This window comes from Balaenoptera acutorostrata, chromosome 2 (assembly GCF_949987535.1).
Source record: "Balaenoptera acutorostrata chromosome 2, mBalAcu1.1, whole genome shotgun sequence".
Classification (NCBI taxonomy): domain Eukaryota; kingdom Metazoa; phylum Chordata; class Mammalia; order Artiodactyla; family Balaenopteridae; genus Balaenoptera; species Balaenoptera acutorostrata.
In genome coordinates this window covers 146,910,581-146,925,215 of record NC_080065.1, presented here as the reverse complement: position 1 = coordinate 146,925,215, position 14,635 = coordinate 146,910,581, and the positions used below count along the sequence as shown (strand labels likewise).

The 14,635-nt window shown below is 44.2% G+C and overlaps 1 protein-coding gene across 1 annotated transcript in view; it reads left to right on the top strand.

Annotated features, from left to right (window-relative positions):
- The window catches only part of ATP10B (ATPase phospholipid transporting 10B (putative)), a 115,511-nt gene that overhangs the window by 49,928 nt on the left and 50,948 nt on the right, over nt 1-14,635 (top strand). The window contains exons 7-9 of the mRNA XM_007171426.3: nt 2,225-2,352; nt 4,244-4,496; nt 5,600-5,838. Of these exons, the coding sequence (XP_007171488.2) occupies nt 2,225-2,352; nt 4,244-4,496; nt 5,600-5,838 (620 nt within the window). The remainder of the gene's footprint in view (nt 1-2,224; nt 2,353-4,243; nt 4,497-5,599; nt 5,839-14,635) is intronic.

The following is a 14,635-nucleotide window of genomic DNA, read 5'->3' as shown; positions in this document are numbered from 1 at the left end:
TGGCTTAACACTAAGGATGGTTCTCAGGACCCTAAAGGAGACCCCAAGAAGAAGCAGGGAGGATCAGAAGGAAGAACTCGTATGCTGAGTCCAGAACCCCCTGCCAACCCCACGCCAGTGAGCAGCTATAGCGTTTGCGCTTTACTTGCTTTTGTCCGAAATCGCACCCATCACTGTTTTTAAAAGACAGTGTCCAGGGAGTCCCCTGGTGGCCTAGAGGTTAGGATTCTGTTCTGTAACTGCTGTGACCCGGGTTCAATCCCGGGCAGGGGAACTGAGATCCTGCAAGACATGAGGTGTGGACAAAATTTTAAAAGATTTAAAAAAGACAGTGTCCAAAGTTTAAGATCTTCCTAGGCCCACAGAGATTTTCTATGTCACCACAGTGAAGACAGTGGGATTCAATCTTGTGCGTGGCCTGGAGTTTTGAATGAATATGCTTCCCAGATGTGTCTAATGGCAATCCAGGTGAGGGGCTCATGGCTGGAAGGGCAGCACCTGCATGGGACGGAAGCAGGCAAACAAGAAAACCAACTGTTTGTTTTGTGGGCCATCCCTGTGTCCCCGGAAATGCTGCAGAACTGTCAGCTCTGCTTCGGGACAGGTTTTTCAGGGGCCGTCAGATCTGGGAGGGACATTGGATATCATCTCACTGCGTCCCCAGGGAAAGGAAGTGAATGATTAAAAGGTCACAGAGTTAGATAAGGTACAGGCCAACCAGAAGCAGCTTGGTAGATTGCCCAAAATAATAAATACATGGAGAAAGTAATTGGGAGGGTCAGGATTCTATTCTGTCTGAGAATAACACAAGCCACTGCTGGCACCAAATCAAACACAGCTCCCACGGGAGGTGAAAGCTCTCGAATGAGCACCATTCAGGGTCATTTATCACGTTTGCTTTAATTGTGTGAAGATGGTGTTTCTTTTTTATTTGCCCAGAATGTCCTCCCCAGGTCTTTCTGATCACCCAGTACCCACCTGGGCTTCAGAACCCCTCCAGGCCTCCTCCTCCATGCAGCCTGCTCTGACTTCTTTCATGGTCTGTAGCTCCTCTGAAGGCCAGTAACCCTTACTCTGTGCCTTACATTTGGCCCTTAACCTCACGTCTGTAAGTCTCCTTTCTTCTGCTGTGTCTGATGGTATGTGACCCAACCTCCTGTGCAAAGAAATATCTTAGGGGCAGGGCAGGAACCCCTATGCCTTTTATTCCCTCTAGTCCCTGCCCTGGGGCCAAGAGCGTCATACACATCAGGTTATCCTGTTCTCACAACAACCCCATGGAGAAGGTATTATTACTAATTGACAGATGAGGATGCTGAGATTCAGAGAGCTTGGTACGAGGTGCACTTATCAATCCTCACTTGATGGGTGTTGTTATCCCCATTTACAGTTAAGGAAACAGAGGGTTCAGTCTGCATCTGGTGCTGTCACTATGGGCTCTTATAGTGTTCCAGGATCTGGCACAGCACCCCTCATGCTAGGTGGGATTTGTATCTTTACATCGGACTCCCTGACTTGGTAGGGAACTCCTCAAAGATAAGAAGTAGGACCGACTCCTTCTTGAATTAAAAAAATTTGGATAAAAGGAGGGAAGGAAGGAGGCAGGGAGGAGTGAGTGAACAGAGATATGGATGGATGGATGGATGGATGCATGTATGTATGGATGCATGGACGGGTGGATGGGTGGATGGATGGATGGGTAATTGGATGATTGATTGGATGGGTGGATGGGTGGATGGGTAATTGGATGATTGATTGGATGGATGGATGGATATGTGCATGGGAGAGAAAGACGGACTAGGATACAGGTCTGTCAAGACTTCCCAGCCATGTACTTTCTACCACACAACTGAAAAAAAACTCTTGCCCCTTTCTCACTTTCCAACCCCTGAATAACAAGACTTCAAAAAAAATGTAAGTAATCCCCATGCTAGTCTCCTCTGGGAGGACAGACTTGATGCCTATTAAGAGATAGAAATGTAGTATATATGAAGGACCACTTTAGAGCTAAATGAATACACACACACACACACACACACACACACACACACACACACACACACACACACACACACACACACACACCCCTATGTTATATAGAAGAAGGATGGGCTCCTCCAAAGCCCACTCATTTCTGGCAATAGGTCAAGGAAGGGCTGATGTAATTGACCAATTTAGGATTAATTGGAGATTTTGCCTCATGCCTGGCTTTGCCTCCTCTTAGGTCACAGCCTCTGGAATGGAACCTTTGCAGAACACCCTCCCTTTGACGTGCCGGATGCCGAGGGCCACTTCCTTCCCCTTGCCCTTGGAGGCTTCTACATGTTCCTCACCATGATCATTTTGCTCCAGGTAGGGGGCCCTCTGTAACGTGGGACTCAGAAAACCCGTGGCCAGTATCTGCACAACTTGGCAAAATAAAGAAAAATCAGCGCTGGCCCCGTGAAAGAGCTAACTGGACTGAGATGGGGAAATGTTTATCGCTTTCTTATGGGTCTTTGAAAGTATTCACAACTGGGATTATGCCAGGACCAGCCCTGCCTTGTGGAGGGGACCTTGGCCTCAGATAATAGCAGAGGAAAATATTTATCAGGCTTTTCCATTTAAAAGTAAGATTATAGCAGTGATCCACGTGTGCCTGTCCCTCTGCCAGATCTAAACAGGTAAACCCTTGTGGGAACAACAAAAGATAATGCAGCACAGAGAACTACAGAGAACTTTCAGACCCCAAGCACTGAGAGAAAGAAACCACAGGTTAGTGTTTTCTCATTTGAAAGTTTGAGATGGAAAAAGAGAACCGGCACTATATAGGAGGAAAAATACAAAAACATAGAGCACCTACGAGAGAGGTAAGAAAGGCAACTACTGTAGGTAAACACCTGCAGTGAAGTATAAAGAGACAGATTCAAAAAATCCTCAGGCTCTATAAGTAATCACAGTCTATGAAAAGATAAGGCAAGTTGTAGTTTTGTTTTAACAAAACCCCATCTATGTTTGAGTTCTTACAGTATTTGAGGGTGTTTCACTGTCCTCTTACTGATGAACCTTTTTCATTCATTAGTTCGTTCATTCATTGAGCACAGTAATCCTTTTAAAATGTGAGTCGGGTCATGCTCTCCTCTGCACTGAACCCTCTGGTGGTTTCACATCTACTCAACGTGAAAACTGAAGCTCTGACTGCGACCAACAAGGTCCTAGGTGATCTGGACCCCGACTCCCTCCTGGACCACATCTCCGAGCTGTTTCCTGCACACTCACACACAGGCCTGCTGACTCTCACCCCCGCCCTGCAAGAACCCAGCCACCCATGCGCTGCCCGGAACCCTCCTCCTTCCACAGATAACCTCACGCTCACACCCTCATTTCTTCAGGTCTCTGCGCAAAGGTCATGGCTTATGACCGACTCCCTCCCAGCCTTCACCCTTTTCACTTTTCTTTACTCTTTTTCATGAGACTTACCACTACCCAGTATCTATTTCTTTGTTTGTTTACTAGAATGTGAGGTTTTGTTCTGCTCACTGCCGTTTGCAGGACCTAGAACGGCATGTGACACATAAAGCACCTGATAGGTACTAGGTATTGGATCAGTGGGCAGTGATCAACAATGAGTCTGAATAGGAAACAAACTTATGGTTACCAAAGGGAAAAGGGGGGGAGAGAGATAAATTAGCAGTTTGGGATTAGCCGATACACACTACTATATATAAAATAGATAAACAACAAGAATCTACTGTGTAACATATTCAAAACCTTATAATAAGCCATAATGGAAAAGAATATATATATGTATATTATATACATAAAACTAAATCACTTTGCTACATACCTGAACCCAGCACAACATTGTAAGTTAACTATCCTTCAAAAGAAAATGAGTCTGAATACCCGTCAAAGTGGGCAGCAGTCTTTGGTGGCATAGAGATCCAAGGGGCATCAGGAGACTCTGGACTGAGGCATCTAGAGCTCCTTACCTCCATCTGGCTCAGTCATTAAACAAGCAATGGTGAGTGCCTTACCCCATACTGTATATCTCTGGTTGAAGAAGACATCTCTTTTTCAGATGACCCTAAGAATGCCAAGGGAGGCATGAGGTCATTAACCTTTAATTTCTCAGAGAAGGTCCATCATGTGAGCTGACCTGAGCTTTCCATGAAATTGCTTTGCTACTCCCATCACCCAGTGAAGGTTCTGAGTTGGGGGACCAGCCCATTTTCTGATGCGATGGGAATTGATCTCCCCACAGATACTGATCCCAATCTCCCTGTACGTGTCTATTGAGCTGGTGAAGCTCGGGCAAGTCTTCTTCCTGCACAACGACCTTGACCTGTATGATGAAGAGACCCATTTGTCCATTCAGTGTCGAGCCCTCAACATCACCGAGGACTTGGGCCAGATCCAGTACATCTTCTCTGACAAGACGGGGACGCTGACCGAGAACAAGATGGTGTTCAGGCGTTGTACCATCATGGGCCACGAGTATTCTCACCAAGAAAATGGTACGAGGGCTTCCAGGGGCTCCCACCCCTCTTCTAAAGGCATTGCCCCTGCTCTCCTGAGAGAATGGTGATAAACACCATTATCCTGGCTCCCAGCAGAGGCTGGGAGTAGCTTCCTGCATCCCTGTGGCTTCCTTGTCACAGATCAATGCTGTTCTTATCACTTGTAAACTTTCATTTGTTCACAAAGGCTATCAGTGATCTCCTGTGTGGTAGCCCTCCAGTCGGTTGATCTTTGTCCTTGGTTGATCTTTGGTGCCATTTACACACAGGATTTTTATCTGTCAGGAATGCGCTGGGGAAATGTCCAAATTATGTGCCAGTCATGCAGCCAAAGTTTAAGAATTTCTCAGGTCCCCTTACCTGACAGGACAGGCCCAGGTGTAGGCACATGGTGAGATGTGATACATCCAGGAAATGCCCTCCATGCTAACTGATCTCTTAGATTTTCACTGACGCAAAGCTTTGCCTTAGGGGATGTGGCTAGAAAATGCCTGGAATGTCATCTTGCATAGACTGAAGGTGGCCGACAGAGCTGACTGATCCCCTCAGCTCCCTCCCCCGACAACACACACACACACACACACACACACACACACACACACACACACACACACACGCTTCCTAACTAGGAGAAGAAACGCACAAGAGCAGCATTCATTCTTTTGAGTGGGAGGGATGGAGAAAGAGAAAAGAGGGGATATTATAGGCGGTCCAATCCCCTTTGCCACAGTGGTAACCATTTACATGGAGCTTCTAATCTCTTCTTAATAATAATACAGCTACCACTACCAGTCCTTAGAGTATGCTAATCACTTTTATATCACTATATCATTAAGTCTTCAAAACAACCCTGTGAGTTAGGTACTTTTTTGTAACCCCTAATTGAGGAAAGAGAGGCACGGGTTATGCGAAGCTCAAAGTCACATAGCTAGGAGGTAGGAGAGCCAGGATTTGAACCTGTGCAACTTAGTCGCACCCCTCTATCACCAGCCAGGGTAGCCAGCTGCCTAATCTTAGCTCCACTCCCAAAGTCTGGCATCTCCCCAACCATGATCTGGCCAAGGTATGACTGGCGCAATAACGGGGTTCCTTTCCTGCAGCTAAGCGGCTAGAGACCCCCAAGGAGCTGGACTCAGATGGTGAAGAGTGGACCCAGTACCAGTGCTTGTCCTTCCCAGCCCGAAGGGACCAGGGACCAGCAACAGTAAGGGGCCAAGGAGGGTCCCAGCCTCTGAGGAGGAGCCAGAGTGCCCGGGCACGCATCCAGGGCCACTTGCGACAAAGGTCCACGGGGCGCTGTGAAATCTCACAGCCCCCTGTGGCCTTCAGCAGCTCCATAGTAAGTCCCTGCCTTTTCCTCTTTGAATTGCTAGTGGCCCGTCTCGGGGAGAGAAGGGGGAGGGCTCTGGGGTATGAAAGAGAAAAGGGTGTATAAACCCTGAAGAGCTCTCAGAATGGCAGCTCTTGGTCTTGTATGTAATCTACACGGGTTTTGGGGGGGCATGTACGATTCTTGTTAATTTCAAATGTTCAATGTTTAGAAATTGGGAGATTTCTAAATGGAATTGAAAAAAGTCTCCCCACTAAGCCAGCATTTCCTTGTGGCAGTAAGTGGTTTGAATGAAGAAGTCGGTGCTCCTGAGCCTGGGCGTGCCGTCCTCAGTTCATCACGGTCCCTCACCCCCTCTCTCTTTATCCTCATCCCAGAGCTGAGGCCCAGCAGCATGTTCGTTATGCATTTGTTCCAAAATACAGTTAAGAGGAAAAAGAAATATCTGACATGTCCATGTTTCTATAAAGTGGAAAAACAAAAGATGAGCCTGTAAGGCTTAGGTTTCAAGAAAAATGGGAGAATGTATTTATTGTGATAAAGAGTCTTAAATTGTTATGAAGCAAAGAACATCTCTGTCAAATTTACTCAGTCCACCTCACTCCCTTAGGCTAACTGCCAGGCCCCTGGGATGTTCGACTTTGCAACTTTGGGGCTTTCTGCATCTGGTCCCTCACGTTTGATCCATTGGGATAGTTACCACTAGACGTCCAGGCAGCAGGTGAAGAAACTGAGTTCTTTCCCCAAGATGACACAGCATGCCCAAAAAGTCAAAGCCAGAACCAGGGCCTCTGACTCCTGTCTCATCCCACTTTCCTCTGCACCAGGCTCTTCCTCTGGGGAACACATCATCCAGAGTCTTCTGCACTTACAGAAAAGGCCTCAGGGAGCCCCAGGTATCTTGAACAAGACACACATACAGAGGGACTGAAAGTGCTATTATCTCATTATTAGAACATTAGATTTTCAAAATGATCATTTTGGTGAATTTCCTTCCAGTCTTTTATTTCCCCCACTAATACACACACACACACACACATGTGCACACACACAAACTACATATTTTTGCAGTCATAGTACACATAAATTATAGCTGCTGGGTTTTTTTAACCTGACATGATATCAAGAGCCTTTTCCACATTGCTACCTAGTATTCATTACCCAGGACTGTTTTCTGACTGTGACAAGAAATGCTGTGAGACTGTATGTTCTGGGTTGTTGTTTATCTAACTTTAAGTAAGTACAAAGTTAACTCTCTTATGTTATTATCATGCACAGAAATGCAATAGTAGCAAGGAGAAAACAGTAACAGTGTGTTAAGACATATGATGCTTATAAACCTACAAGAAGAATGATCCATTGATGCCTTTGGGAAGATTTTGGTTTTTATTTTTCTTTTTGATTTTCCCAAATGAAGTAACAACAAGACATGCATATTGTCAAGTCTTTCCTTCTTTAATTTAATTCTGTCCCTTCTGAATGGAATGCCCTTCCCCTCAGCTCTTTACCTAAATATTTGGACAATGAATTCAGTGAATTCTCATTGGGTACAGGTAGTAAGTCTTGCACTACTGGTGTCTTTTGGCATCTTCCAGTTCTAGATACCATGGGCATCCCGTGTGTCTGAGAATGTCTCCCCCAGGACACGGGGGAAAAAAGGAAGCTTTCCTGTGTAGATCTCATTTGGGATACACAGATTCATTGCCCAGCCTGACAAATCTCAGCAGCCCAGAAAAACTGCAGCCCTGAGTCAGTCAGTATAACTTTTATTCGGGGCCCTTAGCTGATGGTCAGTGAAAGGGACACGTTAACTTATGAGCTGTCTCCCAGATCCTGGATGTCATCGTTCTGCCCTGGCTGGCACATTCCAAGTCCAGTTCTAACTAAATGCATTGAGGAACAATAAGGAAATTGACACATAGAGTAAGACCCAACTCTTGTTGCCTGGGCAGGAGAGGATGGTGATGTGTTCTCTTTATGAGCTGCTAAATATGCTGTTCTACAAGTCAGGCTGAAAATCTGGGGTCAGTGGGACAATAGCATCCTGGCTATTTGTTAGGGAGGCACTGTGGCTTTAGGGTGGGGTAATATTCTTAGGAAAGTGGTGAGTTCTGAGCCAGCATTTAATAGTCCTGGCAGAGGGAAAATGAAATGCCTTTTCCCCCCTGGTCTGTAAGCAGCCACTTTTGGAGTAGAGAGTCTTTGTTTAGACATGCCACTTGGAAAAATGTTTTTGAGTCATCAGACCAAAGACTATTTTCCTAATCATAAAGTTTGCATCAGGGCCGTTTAGGCTCCAAACCCCACCACCTCTCCCTTCTGTGGGTACGACCCCTCCCACCTGTCTGGAAAGAATGCAATAGAGGGAAGTAAAGGGGATGTCTTTGTCCCTCTGCCTCCTTTCTTGAAACATGGTCTTCCTTTCATTCTTGGGAAGATATTTGTGCTATACTTATAGTCTGCTCTGGGTTGACAGGGACAGGCCACATGCACAAACTCCCACGGCAAGGTTAGGTAAGAGTCCTGATTTAACTAGTCAAGCACGCAAAATCTTTTAGTAAGTGATGTGACCACACGGGGCAAGAAATGGATGAAGCCTGTCTCAGCTTTGCTTCCTTTAGCTCCCAGGGTCCCAGATGGGGGCACACAGCTGTGGTGACCCTTTTCACAGAACTGGGTCTTACAAGATCTGGGATACTTCTTTCTTTTTTCTTTTTTTTTTTTTTATTGAAGTATAGTTGATTTACAACGTTGTATTCGTTTGTGGTGCATAGCAAAGTGATTCAGATAGATAGATGGATAGATAGATAGATAGAGACATATTCTTTTTCATATACTTTTCCATTATGGCTAATTACAGGATATTGAATACAGTTCCCTGTGCTATACAGTAGGACCTTGTTGTTTATCTGTTTTACGTATAGTAGTTTCTATCTGCTAATCCCAAACTCCTAACTTATCCCTACCCACCCCTTTTCCCTTTGGTAACCATAAGTTTGTCTTCTATGTCCATGAGTCTGTTTGTGTTTCACAAAAAAGTTCATTTGTATCATATTTTAGATCCACATATAAGTGATATTATGTGGTATTTATCTTTCTCTGTCAGACTTACTTCACTTAGTATGATAATCTCAAGGTTCATCCATGTTGCTGCAAATGGCATTATTTCATTCTTTTTAATGGCTGAGTTAGACACACACACACACACACACACACACACACACACACACACCTTCTTTATCCATTCATCTGTCGATGGGCATTTAGGTTACTTCCATGTCTTGGCTATTGTAAATAGTGCTGCTGTGAACATTGGGGTGAATATATCTTTTTGAATTAGAGTTTTCTCCAGATATATGCCCAGGAGTGAGATTGCTGGATCATATGGCAACTCTATTTTTAGTTTTTTAAGGAGCCTCCACACTGTTTTCCATAGTGGTTGCACCAATTTACATTCCCACCAACAGTGTAAGAGGGTTCCCTTTTCTCCACACCCTCTCCAGCATTTGTTATTTGTAGACTTTTGATGATGGCCATTCTGACCAGTGTGAGGTGATACCTCATTATAGTTGTGATTTGCATTTTTCTAATAAGTAGCAATGTTGAGCATCTTTTCATGTGCCTATTGGCCATCTGTATGTCTTCTTTGGAGAAATGTCTATTTAGGTCTTCTGCCCATTTTTAGATTGGGTTGTTTGTTTTTTTGTTGTTGAGTTGTATGAGCTGTTTGTATATTTTGGAAATTAAGCTCCTGTTGGTCACATCATTTGCAAACATTTTTTCCCAGTCCGTAGGTTGTCTTTTCATTTTGTTTATGGTTTCCTTTGCTGTGCGAAAGCTTTTAAGTTTGATTAGGTCCCATTTGTTTATTTTTGCTTTTATTTCTTTTGCCTTGGGAGACTGACTTAAGAAAACATTGGTACGATTTGTGTCAGTGAACGTTTTGCCTATATTCTCTTCTAGGAGTTTTATGGTGTTGTGTCTTATATTTAAGTCTTTAAGGCATTTTGAGTTTATTTTTTGTGTATGGTTTGAGGGTGTGTTCTAACTTCATTGATTTACATTTACATTTACAGCTTTCCCAACACCACTTGCTGAAGAGACTGTCTTTTCTCCATTGTATATTCTTGCCTCCTTTGTCAAAGATTAATTGGCCATAGGTGTGTGGGTTTATTTCTGGGCTCTCTATACTGTTGCATTGATCCATATGTCTGTTATTGTGTCAGTATCATGTTGTTTTGATTACAGTAGCTTTGTAGTATTGTCTGAAGTCTGGGAGGGTTATGCCTCCAGTTTTGCTGTTTTTCCCCAGAATTGCTTTGGCAATTCTGGGTCTTTTGTGGCTCCATACAAATTTTAGGGTTCTTTGTTCTAGTTCTGTGAAAAATGTCATGGGTAATTTGATAGGGATCCCATTAAATCTATAGATTGTTTTGAGTAGTATGGCCATTTTAACAATATTAATTCTTCAAATCCAAGAACATGGAATATCTTTCCATTTCTTTGTATCATCTTCAATTTCCTTTATCATTGCTTAATAGTTCTCAGCAGATAAGTCTTTCAGCTCCTTGGTCAGGTTTATTCCTAAGTTTGGTTTTGGGTTTGGGTTTTTTTGATGCAATTTTAAAAGGAATTGTTTTTTTACTTTCCCTTTCTGATATTTCATTGTTAGTGTAAAGAAATGCAACAGATTTCTATACGTTAAACTTGTATCCTGCTACCTTGCTGAATTCATTTATCAGTTTTAGTAGTTTTTGTGTGGAGTCTTTAGGGTTTTCTATGTATAATATCATGTAATCTGCATATAAGGACAATTTTACCTCTTCCCTTCCAGATTGGATATCTTTTATTTTTCTTGTCTGATTGCTGTGGCTAGGACTCCCAATACTATGTTGAATAGAAGTGGTGAGAGTGGGCCTCCTTGTCTCATTCCAGATTTTAGCAGGAAGGCTTTCTCTGTTGAGTATTATGTTGGCTGTGGGTTTGTCATAAATAGATTTTATTATGCTGAGATATGATCCCGCTATACCCACTTTGGTAAGGGTTTTTATCATGAATGGATGTTGTGGGAAACTCTCTTCTTGCTAGGCCACTGGGTTTTTTTCCTTGGGGCTCCTGTCCCATTTGGGAAAAGCTTACCTTAATAATCCACGTGCTTCTATTTAAGCAAATATTTACTAATATTGAGCTCTCCCCATTCTTGAACCAAATTCAATATCATCAAGGCCACAACCTCATCAAGGGCAAAAACATGACTGCCCTAAATAATACTTCAGCCTTCAGCTCCCCAGCAACTGGGAAAGTTTGTTTCCACAATAGCAATACAACCACGTGGCTAAGTATTCAAAAGGAACCAAAGGGCAAATGAAGAGAGTAAGCCTCCCTCCCTCCTCTATTCCCCACCACCTCAGAGACAACCATTATTTGTATATTCCTGTGTCTTTGCCAGAGGTGCTGTATCTATATAGATGCAGGCAAGTGGGGTGTACACATAAACACATCCTTTCCCACAAACAGAAGCATAGAATACACACTGTTTTGGACTTTGGACTTTTTTTTAACCTAATGAATCTTGGGGAATATTTCATATATGTAGACAAACTGACAGATATTCAATGGAGAGCAGTTCATCCCATTTTTAATGGCTGTTAGAATTTGTTGGATGGTCGAGCCATCACATGTTTATACATGTATATAAGTTTTTCTATGGTATTCTTAGAGCATAACTGCTAAATGGAGATTGTGTGCATTTTTAAATTTTGGATTGATACTTCTCAAGTGGTTGTACGAGTTCAGACACTCACCAAAGCAAATAGAAGGGTCTGCTTCCTCCCCTTCTTCCAAGTCTTTGTATTCTCAGTGTCTACATTTCTTTAGAATAGCCTTTCATTTATTGTCGGTCGGTCAACAAATACTAAATAATATGGCAAGCACTCTTCTAGACACTAGGGATATAAAGTCTAACGGGGCATTGTTCCTGATTTCAGGCGCTTACAGCCCAGTAAAGGGGCAAGAACCCCAGTGCCTACAGGACACTGCTCTCAGTGCTGGGGGGTGTGGGTGCAGAGGTGCTATAGGAGCCTAGAAGAGGTGCACCTACATCAAACTAGGCATCAGGGGGCTTCCTGGAAGGGTTAGCATCAGAGCTGAATTTGAGACAAAATTTTAAAGGTTAACCAGAGCAAAGAGAAGAGACCATCTAGCGAGGAGAGTGCAGGTTGTTTTAGGGGAGACATTCTGCACAGCAAATGGAGACTTGGGGTTCCAAGGAATAGCTGGAATAAGAGGCACAGGTCGGAGAGAGGTGAAGGAGGAGATGGAGGCATGGGAGGAACCAAGCCTCAGAGTTTGCTTCCAGGCCTACGCACCAGGGTTCCTGTTCATTTCCACCGATGGCTCTGTGGGTTCCCATAGCAACAATCTGCTGCACCCAATTAGTGATAGTCACCAATATGACCATGAGTGAGCCATCACTAAAACTGAGAGGAGAGTAATGGAATGGAGCTTGGCCTCCTTCTCCTAGCCTTCGATGCAGAACACTCCTCAGTCAGAGAGGAAGTGGGAGTGATAGGGCAGCCCTATAGCCTAGAGCCTTGCTACTCAAACTCTTGTCCCCTGACCCCCAGCAGGAGCACCACTTGGGAGCCTGTAGAAATGCAGATGCTCAGACCCCACTCCAGACCTGCTGCATCAGCATATGCATTTAAATAAGACACCCAGCTGATTTGTGTATATGTTAGAGTTTGGGAAGTGCTGGCATCGTGTTTAAGGGTTTGGGTTTTGGCATCAGCAGAACTGGATTCAAGACCCAGCTTTTTAATTGATTTTGGGACCTTAGACAAGTTACTTATCTTCAGTGAGCCTCATTTGCCTCATAACTAAAATGGGAGAATGATAATAGCTATTTTGATGCTGTTATAATGATTACATTATGTACATGGAAGCACTTACCAAAGCCCCTGACTTTGCTATAAATTGTCAACAGATATAATCTGATGATAATAAGAGGATCCTTGAGTGTGTGGTGTGAGGTCAGAGATCACCTTCCCCAAAGAGGGTTTATCTGAGCTTCGGGTGTTCTGCAATAGAAAGAAATCCAACCAGTTGGGTGCCCAGTTGCCACAAAGCTCTAATCTGAGCAACTGGTAGCCCCACAAATGTATATTTCTTTTCCTTCAGAGAAATAGACTAGCCAAAGGGCCCAGAGGGGGTTGGGGGCACTGCTTTCTCTATAATCGTCCTACATGCCAAGTTCCTAAATGTTAATGAACCGGACAGCAAACCAATGGGCTGTGGACAAAGGGAACCACGAAGAAGCTTGCCCTGCAGAAACAAGTCTGCGTGCCTGGATAAAGCTTCCCTGACCTCTGTCACTGACACCTGCAGGCTGGGCCTGCTGCCGATGCCAGAGAGAAGCAGGCCCTTTGCAGAACTTTTTTTTTTAGTGCATTGCTATATGATTGGGTGAAAATATACTAAATAAGAGTTTTAGCAAAGAGCCCCCATGGGTTAATCAGTGGTGAGGTAGCATGGCGTCCTAGATAGGAGTCAGGCAACAAAGGTTTGAGTGAGGGGCTACAGGCCGCCAGGCACCGGGGACACATCACAGTCTCTGCCCTCGTGGCACTTAGAGACCAGAGAGTAATGGACATGCAATACATAACCGTTAAATCATTTCAACTGTGTCACCGTTTGGAAATACATAATGCATAGCTTGGAGCAAAGCAGTGTGCTGTCAGAGGCTGGAGTCAGGTGGTGTGAAAACTGTCCTAGTTCTGACCCTGATTCAATGTGCAATCTTGGGGAGTTCACTACCCTCCTCCCTGGCACTCAGTTTTAGCATCAGGAAAATAGGGGATCTGGCCTTGACCTCCAAGCTTGTTCCCAAGTCTGGGTATTTTTGGTAAGGGTTGAAAGCATCCCATTCATGTACCCCTGCCAAAAAAAAAAAAAAAAAAATGAAATCTACTTTCTGAAAAAGATGCCCATAATCCCCTTTATAATCTCATGGACTCCCTGCTGAGCCCTAAGGATTAGATATAGAAGCCCGTCTGTTGTACTTGGGATCCCAGACACTAAAGATGCCAACTGTCAGCAAGTATCAAAGGCCACTTCCTTCTCGTGGGAGATCTTGCCTGGCATGGAGGTTAAAGAGCATGAATTCTAGAGTCGGACTGTCTTGAATCAACTTGCTGTGAGACCTTGGGCAAGACACCTAATCTCTCTGGGCAGCAATTTCCTCGTTTGAAGTACAGAGGTAACTGGGAGAATAATAGTACTCAATAGATAGTGTGCTGTGGGGATGCAGTGAGATAGTGGATGTACCCAGAACATAAGAAACGCTCCACGAAATGGAACTGTCATTACTATTATCAGAAATTGGCTCAGAGTTCCGTGAGTGATGTTGGTAAACCGGATGGACCCTGGAATCTGGTTAGAGGAGTTTGCACGGGAGCATTAATGAGGGAACATAGCTACTTTACCACGACCACAGAAAGGAAGACCCTAGGCTCGCCATCAAGGGGTCTGACATCAATTCTGGCTTTACAATGACTCCTTGGGTGACACTGGTCAAGTCAGACATCTCTCTGGGTTGCAGTTAAGTTGGGGCTAGTTTCATTTCAACTTGGGACTCTGAGAACCCAGTGAGGTCACATAACTGACACTGTTGGAAAGGTAGGATTAGCTCCATCACGGTGCGTTGCTGCTATGACAACTGCACTCAAAGGCAGAGAGGATGGATGCTTCCTGCTCCTTCCTAAGCTTTCTGAAAATAGGGTCACTGCACGGGATGGATGGCCCACCA